The 18,529-nt window shown below is 46.7% G+C and overlaps 1 protein-coding gene across 2 annotated transcripts in view; it reads left to right on the plus strand.

Annotated features, from left to right (window-relative positions):
* Positions 1 to 18,529, plus strand: part of LOC134945223 (multidrug resistance-associated protein 1-like) — a 337,654-nt gene that overhangs the window by 272,336 nt on the left and 46,789 nt on the right. For both annotated transcript variants that reach the window (XM_063934380.1, XM_063934379.1), the window contains exons 24-26: positions 571 to 881; positions 3,068 to 3,267; positions 10,034 to 10,160. In XM_063934380.1, the coding sequence (XP_063790450.1) occupies positions 571 to 881; positions 3,068 to 3,267; positions 10,034 to 10,160 (638 nt within the window). The remainder of the gene's footprint in view (positions 1 to 570; positions 882 to 3,067; positions 3,268 to 10,033; positions 10,161 to 18,529) is intronic.

The following is an 18,529-nucleotide window of genomic DNA, read 5'->3' on the forward strand; positions in this document are numbered from 1 at the left end:
TTGCAGAGAGGAGTTTATGTTTAAAGTTTAAGTGCCAGCTCCTGTTCCCATGGTTCAGGGTTCCCATCCATATTCAGAGAAAAAGATTCAACTTAAGTAACCATAAATCTCCTTTTTTATGAAGCAGACCGTAACTAAACTATGAAATGCAATGTTTCCCTGATTTTAATATTACTTTATTTAAAGGTTTTTCACTGTATTTAAAATGCTACTTATGACATTGCTAATATAATCACATACACAACCATTGCCTCCAGGCACAACTGTTAGGCTACGTTTTGAATATGCGTACTGCTGACATCATATTGTTAATCACAGCTGACTGGACGTGTGCTGCAGCTGTCCAATCTAAGGAACTCCATGTTAGCACAGTAGTATGCACGATTTGTGGTGTTGACAAATGTTTATGAATGCAGCTTGTTCCAAGCCTAGAGACCCACTAGTTGTGAAAGGGTAACCGTGAGAATCTCCCGTAGAAAATAACCATGGGTAGCCATTTTTAAGCACAAGTTATATTTGTCCTATAGTTTCATTATGACTAATTGTGGATTTTCATGGTTTTTTTTACAGTTTTAGGTATTTTTATAGCATCTGCCACAATTATTATTGGAGGAGTGTCTGTGTCCCGCCAGCTCCACTCTAAACTCCTGTACAGCATACTAAGGTGCCCGCTGAGCTTTTTTGAACGAACACCTAGTGGAAACCTCACCAACCGATTTGCTAAGGAAATGGACACTATAGACAACATAATTCCTCAGATGTTAATGATGCTGATAATAATGACCCTGACCATACTAGAGATACTACTCGTCATTGCTATAGCCATACCTCTTGCTGCTGTCGCCTTTGTACCACTTGGATTACTCTACTTTTTCTTACAAGTAAGTGACACTGACATAAAGAAACAAAGAGTTATGTTACTATGCGTATCCTACAAAGCTTTTATGTGGCTCCATCTTCTTTGAGGATAGCATGAATTATTTTTAAGATACATACTGTATAAAATCTGGTGTGCAACCATATGGATGAAACATTTATATGGGCTTTGTTAGGAGAAACGTAAATGGCATTGTTTTATAATTGTAAGTGCAATATACCCTAGTCCAGTGTTTTTTAACCTTTTCCAAATCGCGGCACACCATACAAGACATTTAAATTGCCAAGGCACACCATCAGTCCCCCACGGGGTAAAAACACACACACATTGGCCCCCATTGGGGAAAAAAACACACACATTGTCCCCCAGAGTAATACAAATGCATTGCCCCCCAAAATAACAAACCAAACACACTTGCTCCCCACAGTAATTACACACACTGTCCCCCACAGCAATTAAATAAACAAAAATCCACTGGCCCCCGACCAATGTCAGTAGATTTCCTAAATTCTCTGATTGCAGATGTTGGCAAAGGGCTTCTATTTCCTACAGATGCCTCCTGTTGCAGTAGAAAATTAGTTGTATGGTATTGCAAAGCTGCTTCTCTGCGCCTGTGCAATACCGTACATCTCTGAATCAGACTGCCCCCATCCGTGTGCTTGGTTTCCTAGCCGTCCTCATTATCAGTGCACATATCCACCGGCATATACCTGTTGCAGACGATCGATCTGAAAACATGTCTACACAAAACTCAGCATCACCCTCAAGTCTACCAGTAAGCCCTTGAAAAACGTTGGCTGCTAATGCTCGGTTATGCCACCTTAGTTGCAAGTAGAGATGCTTAAATCTGTAACGTGCAGACGAAAACACGCAAGATACACTCACATAGTTGACTTGCATTCAGCCTCTTTGTGTCAGGTTGGCAATGCCATTTTGGGGGGGATTATACTAAGGACCCTATTCAGCATGGATTGCAGATTCTGCTAATACGCAGAAACTGCAAATCCTTCTGTAGCATGCTGGGTGCTGCCCAGCATGCTAACTCCCACCCCACGACTGCAATCCGATTGCGATGCGATCACATTCGTATTGCGGTCGCAGCAATTGTGGACGACCCCCTGCAGCCGCAGCTGACTTTTGAAAGTGGAAACTTAAAATGGCACAAAACCTAGACCTGGACGAATTATGCTCTGTGGATTTGGTTTATTTTAACTAGAAGTGATTTCATAGTGATATTAGCAGTGCCAGGAATTCCCTCAAAGTAAAAATTACAGTATGCTTGGGATGTTTGAAAAAAAGAAAAGCTGTTGCATTACTACATATGGTCAACAGATGGAGATGAAGGGTCAAACCTTTCTACTGTATGATTTATTAACATTTATTTAAATACCCCCAGTATATTCAGCCGCACTTTATATTTGCCAACATGCACTGTAGAAAATAACATTGCGTATAAACAAACAGAAATGAGAGCGCCACTCTTGCAATCTATAGGATTCTCCGTTGTGTGTATTGTACATTATTTTATTACATAATCCTCACATTATATTACATAATCCTCACTTATTTTATGAAAAGATGAATATACACAATCAACGTGGTACATGTTGTCTGCATTTATTTAAATATGTGCATTTATTATTTATAGAATTCTTACTATTCGTATATGAAAACTCCCTTTGGTGGTCTTTATTTCAGTAATTGTGGTGGTAATGCCACTACACTGAAAATCCAGCGGCTGCACTTGTCTTTTGTATTCTATGCTGCCAACATGGCATACAAATATGGATGTAGCCATGCTCATCACTGCGATGCGGCAAGGTGTGCCAGGCTGCAACTATTTGCAGCTGGCAATCGCTTCACTGATTCGTTTAGGAAGCTGTGTTGTAGCATGCCGCATCGCAGTAAGATGAGCGTGGCTACATCTGTATACTTGACCCATTATTTCATAAATACCAGTAATAGCAGATGTCATTCCTTTTACTCTGAATTCAATGGCACAGTCACCATATTGGATGGGGAGTGTTTTTCCCTGGTGCTCACTGCACAGAATAAATTGCCAACACTAATTCACCAAGAAGTTCTGTACATCCCATATTTGGCCTCATGTAGGCTTATTTAGTGTGGGTGTTTCTTTGTATTAGAAAAAACATTTTTCACTGAAAGTTACTTTCCTTCTCTTCTTCCAAGAGATTTTATGTCGCCACCTCCCGGCAGCTGAAACGTCTAGATTCTGTCAGTAAATCCCCTGTGTACACTCACTTTAACGAAACACTGCAAGGAGTAAATGTCATCCGAGCTTTTAGGGAACAGGATCGTTTTATACAAGAGAACAATCTACGTCTTAACACCAATCAGCGCTTCTATTTCTCTAGCTTCGTCGCAAACAGGTAACAAAAAGTGATATATTTAGTGCATGAAATGAGAGTGGATGGTGCTTGTTAAAATGACAGAAGTATTATAACATTCTGTTCTGCAAAATAGCGCAAACAGCATCACGTATATTTTCTGTATACAGCAAATGTTATGGTATATAAAGCTGTTTACTGTACTTCAGTAGTAGCGCACTAACACAACAGATTTGGGAAGAGGGGTTGGGGCTGTAATGCTGGCGGTCAGGATCCTGGAGGTCAGCATACCGACCCCGGGCGCCAGAATGCCGGTGGGGGGGGGGGGGGCGCGAGCGCAACGGAGTCCCTTGCGGGCTCGCTGCATTCGCCACAGGTTCTATTTCCACTCTTTGGGTGTGAATAGTCCCTGTTAGTCGGCATGCCGAGTCTCAGCATTGTCAGCGGGCGGGATTCCAGCGCCGGGATCCTGACTGCCGGCAAATCAACTACATCCCGGGAAGAGAAAAGTCTTTGCACTTGCAGTTGATTTGAAGGATCAAGGTTTTGTAGGGGATTTCTGTGTGTTAAGTACACAAACTGTAAGAAGCAAAATAATGGAAACACTGCAGCAGGGGCGGGTACAGTGGTGTACACTGGCGCGCACATAGTAACACTGCAGCTGGGGCAGGTACAGTGGTGTACACTGGCGCGCACATAGTAACACTGCAGCTGGGGCAGGTACAGTGGTGTACACTGGCGCGCACATAGTAACACTGCAGCTGGGGCAGGTACAGTGGTGTACACTGGCGCGCACATAGTAATACTGCAGCTGGGGTGGGTACAGTGGTGTACACTGGCGCACACATAGTAACACTGCAGCTGGGGTGTGTACAGTGGTGTACACTGGCGCGCACATAGTAACACTGCAGCTGGGGCGGGTACAGTGGTGTACACTGGCGCGCACATAGTAACACTGCAGCTGGGGCAGGTACAGTGGTGTACACTGGCGCGCACATAGTAACACTGCAGCTGGGGCAGGTACAGTGGTGTACACTGGCGCACACATAGTCACACTGCAGCTGGGGCGGGTACAGTGGTGTACACTGGCGCGCACATAGTAACACTGCAGCTGGGGCAGGTACAGTGGTGTACACTGGCACACACATAGTAACACTGCAGCTGGGGCGGGTACAGTGGTGTACACTGGCGCGCACATAGTAACACTGCAGCTGGGGCGGGTACAGTGGTGGACACTGGCGCACACATAGTCACACTGCAGCTGGGGCGGGTACAGTGGTGTACACTGGCGCGCACATAGTAACGCTGGGGCGGGTACAGTGGTGTACACTGGCGCACACATAGTCACACTGCAGCTGGGGCGGGTACAGTGGTGTACACTGGCGCACACATAGTAACACCTTGCAGCTGGGGTGGGTACAGTGGTGTACACTGGCGCACACATAGTAACACTGTGCAGCTGGGGTGGGTACAGTGGTGTACACTGGTGCACACATAGTAACATTGTGCAGCTGGGTTGGGTACAGTGGTGTACACTGGTGCACACATAGTAACATTGTGCAGCTGGGTTGGGTACAGTGGTGTACACTGGCGCACACATAGTAACACTGTGCAGCTGGGGTGGGTACAGTGGTGTACACTGGCGCACACATAGTAACACTGCAGCTGGGGTGTGTACAGTGGTGTACACTGGCGCACACATAGTAATACTGCAGCTGGGGCGGGGTACAGTGGTGTACACTGGCGCACACATAGTAATACTGTGCAGCTGGGGTGGGTATAGTGGTGTACACTGGCGCACACATAGTAACACTGCAGCTGGGGCGGGTACAGTGGTGTACACTGGCGCACACATAGTAACACTGCAGCTGGGGTGGGTACAGTGGTGTACACTGGCGCACACATAGTAACACTGTGCAGCTGGGGTGGGTATAGTGGTGGACACTGGCGCACACATAGTAACACTGCAGCTGGGGCGGGTACAGTGGTGTACACTGGCACACACATAGTAACACTGCAGCTGGGGCGGGTACAGTGGTGTACACTGGCGCGCACATAGTAACGCTGGGGCGGGTACAGTGGTGTACACTGGCGCACACATAGTCACACTGCAGCTGGGGCGGGTACAGTGGTGTACACTGGCGCACACATAGTAACACCTTGCAGCTGGGGTGGGTACAGTGGTGTACACTGGCGCACACATAGTAACACTGTGCAGCTGGGGTGGGTACAGTGGTGTACACTGGTGCACACATAGTAACATTGTGCAGCTGGGTTGGGTACAGTGGTGTACACTGGCGCACACATAGTAACACTGCAGCTGGGGCGGGTACAGTGGTGTACACTGGCACACACATAGTAACACTGCAGCTGGGGCGGGTACAGTGGTGTACACTGGCGCGCACATAGTAACGCTGGGGCGGGTACAGTGGTGTACACTGGCGCACACATAGTCACACTGCAGCTGGGGCGGGTACAGTGGTGTACACTGGCGCACACATAGTAACACCTTGCAGCTGGGGTGGGTACAGTGGTGTACACTGGCGCACACATAGTAACATTGTGCAGCTGGGTTGGGTACAGTGGTGTACACTGGCGCACACATAGTAACACTGTGCAGCTGGGTTGGGTACAGTGGTGTACACTGGCGCACACATAGTAACACTGCAGCTGGGGTGTGTACAGTGGTGTACACTGGCGCACACATAGTAATACTGCAGCTGGGGCGGGGTACAGTGGTGTACACTGGCGCACACATAGTAATACTGTGCAGCTGGGGTGGGTATAGTGGTGTACACTGGCGCACACATAGTAACACTGCAGCTGGGGCGGGTACAGTGGTGTACACTGGCGCACACATAGTAACACTGCAGCTGGGGTGGGTACAGTGGTGTACACTGGCGCACACATAGTAACACTGTGCAGCTGGGGTGGGTATAGTGGTGGACACTGGCGCACACATAGTAACACTGCAGCTGGGGCGGGTACAGTGGTGTACACTGGCACACACATAGTAACACTGCAGCTGGGGCGGGGTACAGTGGTGTACACTGGCACACACATAGTAACACTGCAGCTGGGGTGGGTACAGTGGTGTACACTGGCGCACACATAGTAACACTGCAGCTGGGGTGTGTACAGTGGTGTACACTGGTGCACACATAGTAATACTGCAGCTGGGGCGGGGTACAGTGGTGTACACTGGCGCACACATAGTAATACTGTGCAGCTGGGGTGGGTATAGTGGTGTACACTGGCGCACACATAGTAACACTGCAGCTGGGGCGGGTACAGTGGTGTACACTGGCGCACACATAGTAACACTGCAGCTGGGGTGGGTACAGTGGTGTACACTGGCGCACACATAGTAACACTGTGCAGCTGGGGTGGGTATAGTGGTGGACACTGGCGCACACATAGTAACACTGCAGCTGGGGCGGGTACAGTGGTGTACACTGGCACACACATAGTAACACTGCAGCTGGGGCGGGGTACAGTGGTGTACACTGGCACACACATAGTAACACTGCAGCTGGGGTGGGTACAGTGGTGTACACTGGCGCACACATAGTAACACTGCAGCTGGGGTGTGTACAGTGGTGTACACTGGTGCACACATAGTAATACTGCAGCTGGGGCGGGGTACAGTGGTGTACACTGGCGCACACATAGTAATACTGCAGCTGGGGTGTGTACAGTGGTTTACACTTGCGCACAAATAGTAATACTGCAGCTGGGGTGGGTACAGTGGTGTACACTGGCGCACACATAGTAATACTGCAGCTGGGGCAGGTACAGTGGTATACACTGGCGCACACATAGTAACACTGCAGCTGGGGTGGGTACAGTGGTGTACACTGGCGCACACATAGTAACACTGTGCAGCTGGGGTGGGTATAGTGGTGGACACTGGCGCACACATAGTAACACTGCAGCTGGGGCGGGTACAGTGGTGTACACTGGCGCACACATAGTAACACTGCAGCTGGGGTGGGTACAGTGGTGTACACTGGCGCACACATAGTAACACTGTGCAGCTGGGGTGGGTATAGTGGTGGACACTGGCGCACACATAGTAACACTGCAGCTGGGGCGGGTACAGTGGTGTACACTGGCACACACATAGTAACACTGCAGCTGGGGCGGGGTACAGTGGTGTACACTGGCACACACATAGTAACACTGCAGCTGGGGTGGGTACAGTGGTGTACACTGGCGCACACATAGTAACACTGCAGCTGGGGTGTGTACAGTGGTGTACACTGGTGCACACATAGTAATACTGCAGCTGGGGCGGGGTACAGTGGTGTACACTGGCGCACACATAGTAATACTGTGCAGCTGGGGTGGGTACAGTGGTGTACACTGGCGCACACATAGTAATACTGTGCAGCTGGGGTGGGTATAGTGGTGTACACTGGCGCACACATAGTAACACTGCAGCTGGGGCGGGTACAGTGGTGTACACTGGCGCACACATAGTAACACTGCAGCTGGGGTGGGTACAGTGGTGTACACTGGCGCACACATAGTAACACTGTGCAGCTGGGGTGGGTGTAGTGGTGGACACTGGCGCACACATAGTAACACTGCAGCTGGGGCGGGTACAGTGGTGTACACTGGCACACACATAGTAACACTGCAGCTGGGGCGGGGTACAGTGGTGTACACTGGCACACACATAGTAACACTGCAGCTGGGGTGGGTACAGTGGTGTACACTGGCGCACACATAGTAACACTGCAGCTGGGGTGGGTACAGTGGTGTACACTGGCGCACACATAGTAATACTGCAGCTGGGGCGGGGTACAGTGGTGTACACTGGTGCACACATAGTAATACTGCAGCTGGGGTGTGTACAGTGGTGTACACTGGCGCACACATAGTAATACTGCAGCTGGGGCGGGTACAGTGGTGTACACTGGCACACACATAGTAACACTGCAGCTGGGGCGGGGTACAGTGGTGTACACTGGCACACACATAGTAACACTGCAGCTGGGGTGGGTACAGTGGTGTACACTGGCGCACACATAGTAATACTGCAGCTGGGGTGTGTACAGTGGTTTACACTTGCGCACAAATAGTAATACTGCAGCTGGGGTGGGTACAGTGGTGTACACTGGCGCACACATAGTAATACTGCAGCTGGGGCAGGTACAGTGGTGTACACTGGCGCAAACATAGTAACACTGTGCAGCTGGGGTGTGTACAGTGGTGTACACTGGCGCACACATAGTAATACTGCAGCTGGGGCGGGGTACACTGGTGCACACATAGTAACACTGCAGCTGGGGTGGGTACAGTGGTGTACACTGGTGCACACATAGTAATACTGCAGCTGGGGTGTGTACAGTGGTTTACACTTGCGCACAAATAGTAATACTGCAGCTGGGGTGGGTACAGTGGTGTACACTGGCGCACACATAGTAATACTGCAGCTGGGGCGGGGTAAAGTGGTATACACTGGCGCACACATAGTAATACTGCAGCTGGGGCGGGGTACAGTGGTGTACACTGGCGCACACATAGTAACACTGTGCAGCTGGGGTGGGTACAGTGGTGTACACTGGCGCACACATAGTAATACTGCAGCTGGGGTGTGTACAGTGGTTTACACTTGCACACACATAGTAATACTGCAGCTGGGGTGGGTACAGTGGTGTACACTGGCGCACACATAGTATTACTGCAGCTGGGGCGGGGTACAATGGTGTACACTGGCGCACACATAGTAACACTGTGCAGCTGGGGTGTGTACAGTGGTGTACACTGGCGCACACATAGTAATACTGCAGCTGGGGTGGGTACAGTGGTTTACACTTGCGCACAAATAGTAATACTGCAGCTGGGGTGTGTACAGTGGTGTACACTGGCGCACACATAGTAACACTGTGCAGCTGGGGTGTGTACAGTGGTTTACACTTGCACACACATAGTAATACTGCAGCTGGGGCGGGGTACAGTGGTGTACACTGGCGCACACATAGTATTACTGCAGCTGATGAGGGTATAGTGGTCTACACTGGCACACACACATAGTAACACTATGCAGCTGGAGAGGGTATAGTGTTATACACTGGCACACACACATAGTAACACTATGCAGCTGGTGAGGGTATAGTGGTGTACACTGGTGCACACACATACCAATGTTCGGTTCTTTGCGCATGCGCTGGACTGTTCTTCACGTACAGTGTGTGAATGGTTCCTGCAACGTCACAAGCAACCCGGTATCAGACTGTCAGTGATTGACAGTCATACGCCGTTTCTGGGGCGGCGATGTTCTCTGTTTGGAAAACCGTAGGTGTGTCGCGACTGTTTAGGGGAAGAAAAGAGGTCGGGGATCTCTGTCCTTTGATGGAGATTTTCATGCCTCTGGTACAGGCGGCATTGGTGCCGCAATGCGGCCAATGGTGGGTTCTTTGATCTAATGTCGGATCATTACTGCAGCAGGAGGTGACAATTGTGTGCTGACAATTCTTGGGAGGATAGTGCTTCCCTATCCACTCAGAGATAATATAAAGCTTTCTTTGTACAGACTGCAGATTGGCATATTTAAATATTTAAAAAAAAAAAGTGATTGTTCGAGGTATCAGATGAAATAAAACTGCCTTATCATTACTTTTTTTTCTCCTGTATCAACACATCTTTAGGCAATGTCTAGAATACTTACAGGGAAATAAAGGTTTCTTTTGAACAAAGCTGTCACTGGAGATTCAATTGTGTTATTTTCATTGGATAGGCTGTTATTGAGGATTATGTAACTTAATCAATGAAACTCACATTTGTTCTTTCTGATGTCTAGGTGGCTGAGTGTACGTTGTGATTTCCTCAGTAACTTCATAGTCTTTACAGTGGCTATTGTGGGGGTACTGTTCAGGGAGAGCATTTCCCCGGGACTGGTCGGCCTTGCTGTGGTGAACTCTCTGAGGGTAAGAAACTGCTTAGCAGAATATAATTTGCGCACATTGGTTGAATGCTGAAAATCTACAGCAGTGGTTCTCAAACTCGGTCCTCGTGGGCTCACACAGTGCATGTTTTGCAGGTAACCCAGCAGGTGCACAGGTGTATTAATTACTCACTGACGCATTTTAAAAGGTCCACAGGTGGAGCTAATTATGTCACTTGTGATTCTGTGAGGAGACCTGCAAAACATGCACCGTGTGGGGTCCTGAGGACCAAGTTTGAGAACCTGTGATCTACATTAATCAACTAGGTCAGTGGTTCCCTAACTTCCCAACAGTTCATGTTTTCCAGTTCTCCTTGCAGGATCACAGGTGAAATAATTAGCTTCACCTGTGGATCGGATAAATGTGTCAGTGAGTAATGAATACACCTGTGCACCTGCTGGGTGACCTGGAAAACATGAACTGTTGGTGATCCTTGAATACTGAGTTTGGGAACCACTAAACTACATACAGTAGGTAAATCATACCTCCCAACATTATCCTCTCCAGGAGGGACAGAATGCTCTGCTCCTGGACTTCCCTCTTAATTTATGATTGCCATCACCTGTGCTGAAACACCTTTCTTATCCATTCACCTGTTCAACACAGGTACTGGTAATCATAAATAATGAGAAAAGTCCAGAAGCAGAGCATTATGTCCCTCCTGGAGTGGGTCATGTTGGGAGGTATGGGTAAATGCCACCAACTGAAAAGTGTCAGCAGTGCTGAAAATCAGTGTTCTGCTAGGGTCCTAGACAGAACATGCAGAAATTACTGAAAGGGTAATAATTACATTTTATAATATAGCATCAAAATGAAATCTAGTTAGAACATACTTGCCTACCTGACCCTCTCCATGAGGGAGAAAATGATCTGTTCCTGGACTTTCCTGGTAATGTATGATTGCCATCACCTGTGGTGAAACACCTTTCTTATCAATTAACTAGCTCACCACAGGTGATGGCAATCATACATTACCAGGAAAGTTTAGGAACAGAGCATTTTCTCCCTCATGGAGTGTGTCGGGTAGGCAAGTATGAGTTAGAAATAAGGGAAATAGTAATATACTGTACAAGAATATAAGAGGGTTATATAGTAACAGACTACAAAAATATGAGTCCAAATACTAAAGAAAACTTGGATCTCCTATCCACTGCGCTCTCCCACTATACAAATTTGTAAGAAAGGGAATAAACCTCTACTTATCTGAGGGAGTTGGTATTTTTTCCATGTATCCCACCTTCTTCTCGTTAAAATTTAATATGACTAATAGTAGATGGTATTATTCCGGAGGTCCCACAAGAACAACCATGTAAGAGAAAATAAAACACAATCTAGTGTAATACCATCACATAAATCCCTTCATTGGATAAAAATGCAGTGTGGATCCATATATTCAAATCTATAAAAGATATGATCCACACATATATATATAATAAAAATACAAATTTTTAATACTAAGAAATTTTCAATTGTACAGTGTGCTTCAGTCACATAAATATATGACACTTGTCCACTTTTACATCCAATAATATGCGAGGGTGGCTTCCTACCAGATTTGGGAATTTTGAAGTGCTTATAAAAAAGCTGTGCAGATGTTACAGCAGTCCCAGGAAAAATCAGCCTCAGTGGTCAGCACCTCATCCTTTCCTCTTCTGGTATGTCCGCCACAGGTCCTCACCATCATCCAACGCGTTTCGATCAGATCCGCTGATCTTTGTCAAGGCATATCCTGGTGGTCTCCTTTCCCAGCTATTTATACCCTCATAACTAGATATTCCCAATAACTGGGAGGAGCCACTCCCACTCACAATAAACACGATTTTTACATCCATCCAATTATCAAATCCTGATCTAACATCCAAACACTACTCTATACAACATCCCTTTATTTCATAGTTAAATGGTAAAAGTTCATATAAAACGATTTATAAATATAAAACATAAATTATCAATGACCGGAAGTGCCCTGTGTAAACAGGAACAACTTCCGCCTGTGCTCTTACAAAGGTTCCACACCGCAGGGCGACGGAGTCAAGTCCGTCCGACTCCGCGTCACATCCTGTCACGTGACCGGTTCGTCACATGATCGCGGCTGTCCGTATTAGTGTAGCCTGAGTCCCGTCAAGAGACGCATCCGATCACGTGGTGCTGTATACCCGGAAGTCCCGCAACTGCCATTTTTGAAAGTCCAAGACAAGCTTTAACAGATTATCACCTTATCATTATAAAGGGGCGGAAACATCTATTGCGCCATATTGCTTCCTGGAAAGAAACGGGAATTCGCCTTTAGTTTCACAACAGTAGTTATATATAATAATGAAATATTTTTTATATGAAATTTCCATACCCACAGTTCACATCCCCCCAGTTAATATAGGGACAATGGGCTAGAGAATATAAATAGATAATTCTAATACAGTATCATTCACTTAAAGCTGAACTTAATTAAGGAACCATTTGACCTCAAAATCTTTATTCAGGCCACCCGGGATTAGAGTTTTCAATGAGTATATATATTGCATTTCAGTTTTTGCTAAAATTGCAGCTACATTGTTACATCTCCAATTCCCCTTTATTTGCTTTAATTCTCCAAATACTTTTAGCGGTTTGATATCCTGGCCATGAATGTTTTTGAAATGGGATGAAAGCTCATGTGTTTCAACCCCATTTTTTATATTGCGCAAATGCTCTGTGAATCTTGTTTTTAAATTTCTGCTGGTCCTACCGATATAAAATAAATTACAGCTACACCCCAAATAGTAGATCACATTCTTTGAGGTGCAAGTTATGAATTCATTAATTTTATTGATTTGCCCATTTATTTCAATTTCCGTACATTTTGCTGTACCTCTAACCTCCTTACACATACAGCAAACCCCACACCTGAAAAAGCCTTTTGACAGAGTGCGAGTGTTTGCTTTCGGAGGTGACATAGCACTTCTGACCAGTTTATCTTTGATATTCTTGGCTTTCCGATAAATTAATTTAGGTCTCTCTGGCAACAGTTTTTCTAATAGAGGGTCACCCTTCAAGATTGTCCAGTGATCCCTAAATATCTTCTCTATCTGTTTATGTTGGATATTATAACTTGTAATAAATGCCAAAGAATAGTTCTTATTTCCATCCGATGCCAGTGTCTAATAATAATAAATCCTTTCTATCAATATTTTCACACTTAGTGACAGCTTTTTCAATATTCTTATCGCTGTAGCCACTGTTCTTAAATCTCTTAACCATTGCATCGGCTTGTTCCCTGTAGATCTCATTATCCGTGCAATTCCTCTTTAGTCTTTGTAACTGACTGTGAGGTATGGACTCCAACCAGTTGACATGATGGCAACTATTGGTATGGATATATGTTCCCGAATCGGTCGGTTTTATGTGATTACGGGTTTTAAGTTGTCCATCTTCCACATAAATATTTAGGTCCAGGAAATTTACACTGCTGTTGCTAACTTCAAATGTCAACAAAATATTATAATCGTTATCATTCAACTGGTCACAGAAGGTGGTCAAGATGTCTCTATCACCCCTCCAAATGAAAATGATGTCATCTATATACCTAGACCAGGATACCAGGTTCGCCCCAAACTGATGGTTATGCCACACATGTTGATCCTCCCACATACCCATGAACATGTTGGCATAGCTCGGGGCAAACCTGGTACCCATGGCCGTCCCCACCTTCTGCAGGTAGAATAAAAATATGAGTGTTATTAAAACAAAGGAAAATTATTGAAATGTTTCCCTTTTAAATACAGCACATTAATTCATTAATTGCTGACTACAGTACATTGAAGCCTTGGTCTACTGTGAACTCATTACAGATATTTCTCTAACGTCCTAGAGGATGCTGGGGACTCCGTAAGGACCATGGGGATAGACGGGCTCCGCAGGAAACATGGGCACTTTAAGAAAGAATTTAGTTCCTGGTGTGCACTGGCTCCTCCCTCTATGCCCCTCCTCCAGACCTCAGTTTGATACTGTGCCCAGGCGAGCTGGGTGCTTTTCAGTGAGCTCTCCTGAGTTTACTGATAGAAAGTATTTTGTTAGGTTTTTTATTTTCAGGGAGCTCTGCTGGCAACAGACTCCCTGCATTGTGGGACTGAGGGGAGAGAAGCAGCCCTACTCTCTGAAGCTAGGTCCTGCTTCTTAGGCTACTGGACACCATTAGCTCCAGAGGGATTGGTAAGAAGGATCTCACCCTCGCCGTCCATCCCGGAGCCGCGCCGCCGTCCCCCTCGCAGAGCCGGAAGATTGAAGTCTTCTTTTCTTCTCATACTCACCCGGCTTCTGAGGTGGCAGAAGACTTCATGATCTTCACTGAGGTAACGCACAGCACTGCAGCTGTGCGCCATTGCTCCCACACACCTCACATACTCCGGTCACTGTAAGGGTGCAGGGCGCAGGGAGGGGGGCGCCCTGGGCAGCAATATAAACCTCTTATTTGGCAAAAAGGAGCATATATACAGCTGGACACTGTATATATGCATGAGCCCCCGCCAATTTTACACTTTTAGCGGGACAGAAGCCCGCCGTCGAGGGGGCGGGGCTTCTCCCTCAGCACTCACCAGCGCCATGTTTTTCTCCACAGCACCGCTGAGAGGAAGCTCCCCGGACTCTCCCTGCTTATACCACGGTAGAAGAGAGGGTTTTAAAGAAGAGGGGGGGCACATAATTCGGCGCAGATAATAACAGCGCTACTGGGTAAACATTAAATTGCTGTGTTTTTTCCTGGGTCATATAGCGCTGGGGTGTGTGCTGGCATACTCTCTCTCTGTCTCTCCAAAGGGCCTTGTGGGGGAATTATCTTCAGATGAGCATTCCCTGAGTGTGTGGTGTGTCGGTACGTGTGTGTCGACATGTCTGAGGTAAAAGGCTCTCCTAAGGAGGAGATGGAGCAAATGTGTGTGTGAGTGGTGTCTCCGTCGACAACGCCGACACCTGATTGGATATGTGAAATAAAGTGCTGAGGTAAATTTATTGCACAAAAGATTAGAGAACAGACAGTGAATCTACACATGTCTGTCCCTATGTCGCAGAGACCTTCAGAGTCTCACAATGCTCACTATCCAAAATAATAGACACTGATATCGACACGGAGTCTGACTCCAGTGTCGACTACGATAATGCAAAGTTACAGCCAAAACTGGCAGAAAAGTATTCAATATATGATTATTGTAATAAAAGATGTTTTGCATATCACTGATGACTCATCTGTCCCTGACACGAGGGTACACATGTTTAAGGGGAAGAAAACTGAGGTAAATTTCCCTCCTCTCATGAAGAAAAAGAGCGGGAATCTCCAGACAAGAAGCTGCAGCTTCCCAAAAAGAATTCTCAGGGAGTATCCTTTCCCTACTAGGGCCAGGATACGATGGGAATCTTCCCCTAGGGTGGACAAAGCTTTGTCACATTTACCCAAAAGGTAGCGCTGACTTAACAGCTATCCTCAGGGATCCTGCAGATAGCTTGCAGTAAAAGTACTTTGAAGTCCATTTACACACATTCTGGTACACTACTCAGACCGGCGATTGTGTCGGCATGGGTTTATAGCGCTGTAGCAGCGTGGACAGATACCTTATCAGCAGAGATTGAAACCCTAGATAAGGATACCATGGTATTGACTCTAGTATATGTATATATATATAATATATATATATATATATATATATATATATATATATATATATAAGATGCTGTCTTATATATATATATATAAAACATGCCCAAAGAGACATTAGTCTACTGGGTTCTAGAGTCAACGCTATGTCGATTTCTGCTAGAAGTGTCCTGTGGAACATGCAAAGGACAGGTGATGCCGATTAAAAGAGGCATATGGAAGGTTTACCTTACAAGGCTGAGGAATTGTGTGGAGAAGGGCTCTCGGACCTGGTCTCCACAGCTATAGCTTGTAATTCTGATCTTTTGCCTTATATTCCCTCACAGCCTAAGAAAGCACAACATTATCAAATGCAGTCCTTTCGGTCGCAGAATAACAAGAAAGTACGAGGAGCGTCCTTTCTTACCAGAGGTAAGGGTACAGGGCACAGCTAGTTCCCAGGAACAGAAGTCCTCCCCGGCCCCTACTACATCCAACGCATGACGCTGGAGCTCCGCTAAGGGAGTCCGCCTCAGTGGGAGCACGTCTTCGACTCTTCAGCCACATCTGAGTTCACTCACAGGTGGTTCCCGGGGGCAATAAAAAAATTTTTCTCAGGGTTACAAGCTGGAATTCGAAAGGTGCCTCCTCGCCGGTTTTTCCTTATCTGACCTATCGGCTTCTCCCCCAGGAAGGGAGATAATATTAAATACAATTCACACATTGTATCTCCAACAGGTGGTGCTCAAGGTTCCCCTCCTGCAACAAGGAAGGCGATATGACTCAACTGTGGCTGTAGTCCCGAAACCGTACGGTTCGGTCAGACCTATTTTTAAAATTAAAATCTCTGAACCTATACGGGAAAAGGTTCAAATTTAAAGTGGAATCGCCCAGAGCGATCATCGCCAGCCTGGAAGGGGGGATTTGATGGTGTATCTAAACATAAAGGCTGCATACCTTCATGTTCCCATTTATCCACCCCATCAGGCGTACCTGACAATTGCGGTACAGGATTGTCATTACAGGGTAATTGGCGGAAATAATGGTGCTCCTACGCAAGCAAGGAGTCACTGTTGTCTCATACTTGGACGATCTCCTAATAAGGGCAAGATCAAAAGAGCAGTTGAACAGCGTGTCACTTTCGCTGAAGGTGTCACAGCAACACGGCTGGATTCTCAATTTCCCGAGGTCACAGTTGGTTCCTATAACTCGTCTGCCCTTCTTGGGTATGATTCTGGATACAGACCAGAAATGGGTTTACCTTCAGATAGAGAAGGCCCAGGAACTCATGACTCTAGTCAGGGACCTATTGAAACCAAGACAGGTGTCAGTGCATCACTGCACTCGAGTCCTGGGAAAAACATTCCCTTCAGCAGCTTCCATGCGAGGACTTTCCAATGGGACCTACTGGACAAGTGGTCCGGGTCACATCTACAGATTCATCAGTTGATCACCCTAACCCCCAGGGCCAGGGTATCTCTCCTGTGGTGGCTGCAGAGTGCTCACCTTCTAGAGGGCTGCAGATTCGGCATTCAGGACTAGATCCTGGTGACCACGGACGGGAGCCTCCGAGGCTGGGGAGCAGTCACACAGGGAAGAAATTTCCAAGGTCTTTGGTCAAGTCAAGAGACTTGTCTTCACATCAACATATTGGAACTAAGGGCCATATACAACGCCCTACGTCAAGCGGAGACCTTTCTTCGCGACCAACCGGTTCTGATCCAGTCAGACAACGTCACCGCAGTAGCTCATGTAAACCGCCAAGGCGGCACAAGGAGCAGAGTGGCGATGGCGAAAGCCACCAGAATTCTTCGCTGGGCGAAGAATCATGTAAGAGCACTGTCAACAGTGTTCATTCCGGAAGTGAACAACTGGGAAGCAGACTTCCTCACCAGACATACGTCCTGGAGAGTGGAGACTTCATCAGGAAGTCTTCGCAAAGATTGCAGTTCGGTGGGGACTGCCACAGATAGACAGGATGGCGTCTCGCCTCTACAAAAAGCTGCAGAGTTATTGCGCCTGGTCAAGAGATCCTCAGGCAGTAGCGTTAGACGCACTAGTGACACCGTGGGTGTTCCAGTCAGTCTATGTATTTCCTTCTCTTCCTCTTATACCCAAGGGTTGAGAATAATAAGAAAAAGGAGGAGTGAGAACAATCCTCATTGTTCCAGATTGGCCACGAAGGATCTGGTATCCGGATCTGCAGGAAATGCTTACAGAAAATCCGTGGCCTCTTCCTCTAAGGCAGGACCTGTTGCAACAGGGCACATGCTGTTCCAAGACTTACCGCGGCTGCGTTTGACGGCATGGCGGTTGAACGCCGGATCCTAGCGGAAAAAGGCATTCCGTATGAGGTCATTCCTACGCTGATAAAGGCTAGGAAGAACGTGACATCTTAACATTATCACCGTATATGGCGAAAATATGTTTCTTGGTGTGAGGCCAGGAATGCTCCTACGGAAGAATTCCATCTGGGCCGTTTCCTTCACTTCCTACAAACTGGAGTGAATTTGGGCCTAAAACTTAGGCTCCATTAAGGTTCAGATTTCGGCCCTATCCATTTTCTTTCAAAAAGAGTTGGCTTCTCTACCAGAAGTTCAGACGTTTGTAAAAGGAGTGCTGCGTATTCAGCCTCCTTTTGTGGCACCTTGGGATCTTAGCGTGGTATTAAGTTTCCTAAAGTCACACTGGTTTGAACCACTTAGAACGGCGGAGTTAAAATATCTCACGTGGAAGGTGGTCATGTTAT

Source organism: Pseudophryne corroboree, chromosome 7, assembly GCF_028390025.1.
Source record: "Pseudophryne corroboree isolate aPseCor3 chromosome 7, aPseCor3.hap2, whole genome shotgun sequence".
Lineage (NCBI taxonomy): Eukaryota > Metazoa > Chordata > Amphibia > Anura > Myobatrachidae > Pseudophryne > Pseudophryne corroboree.